Source organism: Perna viridis, chromosome 12 (assembly GCF_037379345.1).
Source record: "Perna viridis isolate PV_CMFRI_1.1 ecotype Kerala chromosome 12, ASM3737934v1, whole genome shotgun sequence".
Classification (NCBI taxonomy): domain Eukaryota; kingdom Metazoa; phylum Mollusca; class Bivalvia; order Mytilida; family Mytilidae; genus Perna; species Perna viridis.
In genome coordinates this window covers 25,174,953-25,184,062 of record NC_142456.1, presented here as the reverse complement: position 1 = coordinate 25,184,062, position 9,110 = coordinate 25,174,953, and the positions used below count along the sequence as shown (strand labels likewise).

Here is a 9,110-nt window from a genome sequence, read left to right as displayed (position 1 = left end):
TTGTTGGTGTTTTAAAAACGCAATTATTATATTTTCATCTGTATATATTTTTAAAGCACTCATTAAATGTTTTATTGAATACTAAAGAACAAGATATTTTATAAATATATTGAACAGATATGCCTGAAACAAAAACGATAATAGAGTATATAATGATGAATAAATTATGAGATATATAATAACAGGACTCCAACTTTGTTTAGAAAATAATTAACACAACTAAGGACAAGAAAATTACCCATGCGCACTACTAATATGTTCCATAAGTGTAATTAAGTGTCATATTTATGAATATTTAACCAGTATACCTATTAAAGCATTTTTGTAGTTGGTACACGTACTGGTACATACATCGGGTCATCTTAACTTTTTTTTTTTTGGTCAATACTGTCCGTCGTACACTGTTCTATTTATAACACGGTTTGTTTTGAAAATGGCGAGATCACATGACGTCTTTGTGCTGTTAATTTTGATACATAATGCTGTCAGGTAAGTTATAAAGCTAATAACAGTAGTGAAGTTGTATTGTTTTTATTAATTTGCGTTTTTTAACCACCATTCAATGTTATTTCTAAATATAACGAAAATGCTTGTCACAGTCCTTTGTTGACATCGAGTAACTTAAAACATTACAGATCTACGGTGCGCCATCGGACACATATTTAATATAGTGTCTGTTGTATCGATTTCGTTTTCGTCTTATTCGTGTTTAATAAGAAAAATATTAGGGGAAAAAACGATACAAACATTTATACTAATTCAAATAGGGGCGTGTATTAATGATTGGAATACTGACATTTGTATAATATTATAATTATTTTTGTCTCTACATGTAGAAAAAGATATCACATATAATTTAATTGTGTAAACTGTACTTGCATAATGATTGTTCATGTTCTAAATCATAGAAATCAATTGACAAATGTAATAAACTTTAGTTATGTCGACTTTGTACTTTTAAATTTAACACCTATACCGGCCATAGGGACTTCCTCCCACTATCAAATAAAAGTTTACTACGGAGAAGAGCTCTGGGATTCGCTAAACAAAGAGCATCTCTAATTATTGTCATTCAGTAATAAATTGATTGGTGCTTTATTTGAAAATGAATACTCATGACGCAAGCATACATTTTTTTTTTAGTAATTTAGCAATTTAACATGTACAATATGTTCTTACAAGCTTGTAACCGTACTCTGGTAAATATAGTTTGTTTTCTTTTTAGCCTTATGTACCCAGAAGATCATGTAGAAGCAAAAGAACTATTTAGGTATTTAAAAAATAAAAATGTGTGACGGTCATGTTGGTTGTATCTATGCAGGTTATTATAGTTTGCACTTAAATACGGAGAGTTTCTAAATTCATATTTAAAGTGGTACTTCAATGTTTTACATATAACTTAACACTTGAACAAATATATAGAATTAGAGAATTTGTTTCCTCTTTGATTCCGGACTTGAATAATATATTTATCATATATGATCTATTATTCGTATTTGCTATAAATTGCTGTTTGAATTTTGGCCTCAATGTCGGGAGTACGTTAATGGCTCTAGCTGGTTCTGGTCTGACTAGTCTTAGCTCAAATTGAAATCTTACGAAAGGGGAAGTTAATATCAAGGGGCAAAAGAAGCTATTTATTCATTAATTGTTTCTAGGGGAGGAGGAACCCAGGATTACAATCCCATTAAAATCATGATGTTGGACATTGAATGTATCGGTGTTTTTTTCTTTGAGGTCCTCTCTGTGACAATGACATTGCAAATAGAGGGTGAATTCTCAGAGATACCATTTCAATTCGGGGACGATAATGGACAAATAAATCTTGGTTTCAAATCCCTGAACAACCAAACAACCAGTTGTGTTAAAATCCCATTGTCTGTAAGCTGAACTGATGTAGTTATATACATGTATGTTATCTCATTATAACTTGTTCTAGTGCATCTCGTCTTTCTTGGTTTTGACTGACCACTTGATGACATGGTTGTCCGCAATTTGAAATTGAAGTTTTAAATGAATTACTTAGCCAATTCGTTTGTCTTTCAAAAATGTTGACGTCGCATTGAAAATATGTTCTATTAAACAAAAATTACAGTTTCAAACTTTCTATTGGCTCATTTGTTTGTGGAAGCGGTTGTATAAGCGGCAGTCATGTTCATTCATATTTTTGAAAAAGTGACATGTACAGGGTTACATGTAGCAACCAACAATTGAATTTTACATAGTGTACTAAAATTTAGAAGAAATCGCGAATCACTTGTTATAATTTACATAAAACTGTTCCAAGAATTCAAAAAAATATATTCAAAATTTTAACTATTATTTTGCAGGTCCTGGAAGCAACAACATGAAAAAGAATATAATCTTCTTGGTGAAGAATATGGAAGATTCTTAACTTTTCTAGAAAACCTGAAACAAATAAATAAACTGAATAAAATGCACAGGTAAGAAGATTGCTGAATGAGGTAATTTGTCGGGTATACATACATGAACAGTGTAATTAAGTACTTCTCCGTCTACGAATCAGGCAAAATTTGTATTAGGTGTGGCACATGAATGGAAAAAAACACTGATTTTATTGCATAAACCAAGTATTTATACCCGATAACCTCCAGTAACCATCGAAGTACAATTTGTAAAATTTGCCTTTTTAAGGTATTGATAGGTCAGATTTAGTTGAAATGCACTATGAAAAAATGGCTGGAAATTTTTTCCGGACGTCTTCCTTATATAAGCAGTCAAGAAATATCTACGTCACAGATGCTTTAGGATAAATTTAAATAGCTTTTTAGTTGGTTTCTAGTTGAATATATTTGAGGCAAAAAAGACCAGATTGAGAAATATTATGTGCCACCCGTTGCCTGATTCTTACACAGAATGCTACTTAATTACTAACATGTTAACCTTAACTGATTTGCTTTACATAGCAAAAATGTTGAGCCCGTTTTATTGCAGTCCCAATCCAGACATTGCTTATGGTAGGGGCCGGTGATTCGTCATAAAGAAAAGGCCACGAACAAACGCTGCTTTTTCAATCTATATACGGCATATGTCAGATTTTACGTAATTATATGCATACAGATCTGCATTTTTGAGAAATTCGATAACTTGCAAGGTGACTGTTTCATGTACAGTCTGTATAGAGTGCAACACCCGAATGCAAAAAAAACTAAGAGGGTTTAAGCTGTAACTGTTACCGTACCGTACCGAATAAGAAATAAAGTGACTTTTATGGGGTTTTGACACGCACCCATCACCTTTTGTCTGTCACTTACGTGGAGAAAGGCTGATAATTAAACACTTAGTACAGAAGTACTTACAATTGGTAATATATGCACGGAATCACATGAGTTACGTACTAACTGTCACGTGGGACTAGCAGATTTTATACAGATCTCTGGCATGACTGTTGTTCCTTTTGGGTAGAAAATATTTCAGTTATAGCTATTTAAATCATTTTCATACCAGCGACATGATTTCATTTTTATATATTCAGATTATTTAATGCCAACCTACGTATAGTTTGAGAAAGCTCTCGAAGAATATGCACATCGTAATTTACTGCTTATTTAATTTGACAGTGGCAATACAAAATTTTCTTTAAACCAATTTGCCGACATGACATTGGCAGAATTTAAAAAGAAAATACTGATGCCTGACAGGGAGCCTCCAGTTTTTGAAAATGAAAGGTAACTTAATGAGATCGTATATGTACTGAAAGAACTACTATACTGATACGGAGAGTCAGGCGGAAGCCAAAAGGGGGTCGGATTTTATCCTAAAGTTGTATTTCTGTTAAATTTTCGTGTAAAATTCCGAATTCTATATTGTTATGGCGATAGCCCAGGATTGTTACTAGTCCGGATATTCTCTGACCCTGCAACCCTCCTCTTTTTTATTTGGATATTGATATGTCGGGTATCAATATCCAAATAAAAAAGAGGAGGGTTGCAGGGTCAGAGGAAATTCGGACTAGATTGTTTCGTATACAATAAGTCGGAATTGCGACGGTAGGAAAAAATGTTGAAGAGTTAGAGATAAAATGGATAGTATGTTAATAATTTAAAATAACTTTAAATCATAATGAGTTGGTTTCTTTCTTGCTATAGATCTATGATTTCAACAATGGTATAAACTTGTAAGTTTTTTCTATTATATGTGTTGATTAACAAGTGCATGTACGTAACTTATATTACATATTTCGATTCTAGATATATTAAAAAAGGGGGAAGTTTTGCTCTACCGGATTCCTTTGATTGGGTTCCAAAGAATGTCGTCACATCCGTCAAAAACCAAGGTAAGATACTTGCCACTTGTTTTTGCTAGTACTAGTACATCGAGTAAAATTTAGTTTAATCATTTGTGATAGTAGATATTAATTTGATTACAGATGTGATTGCTGTATTTATTGATTTTTATTTATTTTATTTTTATTTTTATTAAACTTAATGTCATGTTACAATGCAATATCAACATTCTGCAAGATATTATATGAATCTGACACAAGTACGAGTGCAAGATCGAGGGTAATAGGGCAAGATATAATGGTTTTCTAAGGAGGCTTATTATATTTTATGGGAAAGTGCGCATGTTTGAGATATAAAATCTCGCACAGCAAAAAATAGAAACTTTCTTGACACTTTAGTGGAAAAAAGTGATGATGTGTTTGTTCATTCAAATGTTACAGCCGAATAGCTTTCACAGTCTTTAATGAAGTGGATTTCAGAGGGCTAAGTTATATGGAAATGCAACCAGCAATGATGCAAAAATGCAAAATTCATAAATCTCTAGTGTATTACTGGGTACATGTATGATAATTTGATTGTAAATTAAATACATAAATGCAGTCTCATGATTGGGTTGTTACATGTTTACTAATGTCCGCCTGTCTGTTCGTTAGGTGCAGCTGGGTCTTGTTGGGCTTTTAGGTAAGTAGATTTATGATTAGTTGCTTTACAATGTAGTAAAGTTGTCAATCTAAATGGTTGACACGAAAATCCAAATTTAGATAAACGTGCTTAGTATAGTGATAGCCGAGTGCTGGCCCTTTTCAGCAAGTTCAAGTGCTATATACAGAAGTGACAGATCCAGAGATTTTTTAAAAGGACTGGGTTCCAGAGGGTTCCGAACGAAAAGGGATTCCACTATTATTTGCTCATTTTGCAAAAAAATATACACGAAATCAACATATTATTCTGACAGAAGGAAGGTCTTTGGGGTTGGAACTTTACTCCTGGGTCTGCCACAGTACAATTCGCTTCGAAAATCCAAAACAAAGAAAGATATAAGCACTTAAAATTATTGTTCATTACAATGATTCATGTATCTATTTCAGCACTATTGGTAACATTGAAGGACAATGGGCCATATCAGGCAAACCATTAACCAACCTGTCTGTGGAACAAGTCGTGGATTGTGATGGGTTTGAAGATGTGAAAAGGTATTTTTAAGAGATCTTTTATTGAAATAGTAATTTATTGAACCCTGATCTGTGGAATTCAAAAGATTATATTCCAAGGATAAAGACTAGATAATGAGAAGAGACACAGACAATAAATGACATAAAATACCTAAAGCAGCACATGTAAAGAAACAAAAGTAAACAAGCAACCCGGAATCCGCTAAAATCTGGGAGCATGGATCAGGTGCACCGGTAGTGTAGAGTCCTCTGATTTTGTAGATACACCTGCGAAGTTGCTTAAAAATGTCACGGTCGGGAGTAGATGAATACAGAAAGAATTCAGTGTATAATATTTGAAAATTTTCTTCAGGTTTGTTTTTTCTTGTTACAGTCTTGGTAATTGTTCATTTTAAGTTGAGGATAACTGTTTAGTATGATGATATTGATTTAATCTATGCAAAATAGGTATCACTGTTAAACTTCATTTATGTTCGGATGCAAAAATGTCTAGAACATGTTAAATACATAACGAAAACCCAAGCTAAGACGGAATGAAAACACTTTGAAATGCATTTTATTTTTTCTCAAAACTTTAAGCTTACGTTTTTGTTTGTTTGGTTTTTTTTAAGGAAGAATGCAGATTGTGGTGTATTTGGTGGGTGGCCATATTTGGCATATCAGTACATTATAAGAGCTGTAGGTATTCTGTTTTACTGTATTTCTACCTTAAGATTAAATGTCCATGAATATTAATTATGTTTCCAACTACATTTTTTTGTAGTCAGTTTGTCCAGTGGATCGGTGCCTGATGACCTTAGTTCCCATATCTAAATCATTGTATTGACCTGCTAGAAAGCACCACTTAATACTGTACCAACCAATTTTGTTTTGTTTTTTTTTATTTTTGAAACTTCGCACACATGATGAAGGAAACGATATACTGTATCGTTATTCATACAGGGTATTAGATTTTTGTCGCTGCAATTGTGAGTTCTTTTTAATATTGCTGAAATAATTTTAATCGGAAAATTTTACAGCCCACCAATCAACTTCTTTGACTTGTAGTCTGTTTAGCCTCACAATAAATATAAAACTTACATGATTTTCCTCCCTACGTTAGGGTGGCTTAGAGAGCTGGACCGACTATCCATACTGTAGTGGTGACACTGATACAAAACACCAAGAAAACAACTGCCTACCCTGCCCAGCTCCTGGGTTTAACCAGTCCCTGTGTGGACCTCCTGTCCCGTACTGTAACATGACGCAGAGTTGTCTAGCCAAGCTGGACAAATCAAGATATGTCCGTGGACTTAAAGTGGCAGAATGGAAGGCCATCGATAAAGTATGTACATATATATAGATTTTTAACCGCTATTCAAAGTGGATGGTATATTGGAATATCTTTGTCAGGCATTCCGTCCGTCTGAGTTTCGTTGCAATTATCTTGGCTCCTCATGGATGAATTGATTAGAAATTTGGTATATGACTTTATAAAGATTGGGCATACCTTGCTAGAAATTTCGGTTGCTGCCCGATATCAACTACCTATACGAGTATGGATAAGCTTAGCACAACAAGGCGTGCAACTTCGTGTAGGGTTTGTCATCTACATTGTGTGTATGCTAGTCTTTCTTTCTTGTTTTCGCGTTTTGGCCATTTACTTCGATTTTGATATCTCTGAACTGTCCTTCTATTTTGATGCTAGGGTAATTTTTTAGCCGATATTTTGTTTGTTTCCATTCATGAGATAATGTGATTATGGGAATTCGTGAAAGCCATACATCTTTATGTGACGTACATGTATAGGACTTGATATTACATGTATGTGAAGAATATTGGCACAGTGTCGACTGATGGTACATGAAGTCCTGTGTGCATTTTATCACTATTTCTTTGGTGAATTTTGTAGAGAACATTGATGTTTACTGTAGTTAGGTTTGGTCTGCGTTTTCCGTCATTGTTGTAGCCATTATTTTATTTTTTGTCTCTGTTTTGGTTTCCTTCCTTTCGTTTTTTTGAAACTCAAGTCATTTGTTTTTGCTTTGCGGGATATAATATGCATGTTCATTCAATACACAAGATTTTTTAATTCAAATGTATTAGCTGTTCTAACATATTCACAGTGTTAAAGCGGAAAAGGGAACACTTTTTTCATCTAATAAAATCCTTTTTTTTTCATCTTTTACAGAACGAAACACTTATTGCAGAACAGTTAATGAAGATTGGACCACTCTCTATTGCACTGAATGCTGATTGGTTGATGTTCTACCACAGTGGTGTTTTATCTCCTCCATTTTTCTGTGACCCAAAGAGCATTAATCACGGTATGTTATAGTTTTTGTTGTGTACATGTAAAACAATTTTGAAATCTTTTAGTTACTGTTTTATCATTCAATACTCATATACCCAAATTCATTACCAACTTTGTAATTTCTCCCGATTGTCTTGAATTATAGTGAGCACAAATGTAACTGACAATGATTCAGACACCTTATATCTCAATACTGTGTTTTCACTGCTCATGCAACTAATTTCATTCTCACGTGGACTGTCGACAACAATCTCTGATCTCCAAGGTTGGGCTGACTTAATTGATCAGGCTCAGTCAGGAACTAGCTAGTCCTTCCACAGCTCTTTTCTTTTTCTCCATACACAAAAATAAGATTTCTCTACTTGTATTTACACTCTTCCAACCATACTTCTTAAAAGCCCAGTCAGTTCAAGAGACACCAAATGCACAGCATGTTCCTTTGCCAAACTGCTCAATCTGTTTTAGTAATCACTTTTTGAAATTTATCAATATAATTATATTTACTTTTCAGCTGTTTTGTTGGTTGGATTTGGCAAGGAGAAATCTTGGTTCGGAGAAAAACCTTACTGGAAAGTGAAAAATTCTTGGGGTCCAACTTGGGGAGAAAATGGATATTTTAGAATAAAAAGAGGTGCAGGTGTATGTGGTGTAAATACCCAGGTTACAACAGCTGTATTAGGTGTAAACTAAGTCTGTGGAACTTACGGTGTATGTGATTTTAGAACTTTTATCACAATCATTTTTGTCATACAAGGGACTAGAGTGACAAACTATCGATCATAGAGAGTTCATTCACATGCATGCACACTTTTCATACTAGGCCGATCCAGTTGGGGCGGGCCTGTTCCCCACTAAATGCTTGAAAAGTTTAAATTAGTTGATTATATAGACAATATAACAAAATGCTGGAGCGTCCCCCCTTGGTATTTGGAATTCAGAGTTCCTGGATCGACACCCGTTTCCAGTTTTTTAGTGGAGTCCGAGTTGCTCATTTATTTTTGTTACTTTGTATGTATTGTTTTTGGTCATTATATTTATGTACCTTGTTGTTTTTGTTTGTTTTCCATGTCTGGTATTTGTCCCTTGATTACATTCTTTTGATTCCTGCTAGAATCTTGATTCTTTCGATTATAAACTCTTTCATTGGTATGTTGTTGACAAATAAGAAAAGTTTGGTGTATTATACACCGGAAGTCCATGCCAAGTTTAATTGGACAGGTTGTAGTATCCATCATTTGAACGTGACGCTTTTTTTATGATTCAGTTGTAATTATATGATGTACAGAATAACTGTTATGTTGCTGACACGAAATTGGACAACAAAAATGACCAGATGTCTTTCATTTGAACTTTGATTATTGAATATGTATTGAAATTCATTAAAGATTTGTATTGCTA

The 9,110-nt window shown here is 33.7% G+C and overlaps 1 protein-coding gene across 1 annotated transcript; it reads left to right on the top strand.

The window, feature by feature from the left end:
• The first annotated feature begins 28 nt into the window (after positions 1-28).
• LOC148601800 (cysteine proteinase 1-like) lies at positions 29-9,110 on the top strand. The gene is made up of 11 exons (XM_088556860.1): positions 29-489; positions 1,226-1,270; positions 2,331-2,444; positions 3,582-3,689; positions 4,212-4,297; positions 4,901-4,928; positions 5,336-5,440; positions 6,031-6,097; positions 6,522-6,743; positions 7,590-7,725; positions 8,224-9,110. Exons 1-11 carry the CDS (start codon positions 434-436, stop codon positions 8,400-8,402), a joined length of 1,146 nt encoding a protein of 381 aa, XP_088412986.1. The 5' UTR covers positions 29-433; the 3' UTR covers positions 8,403-9,110.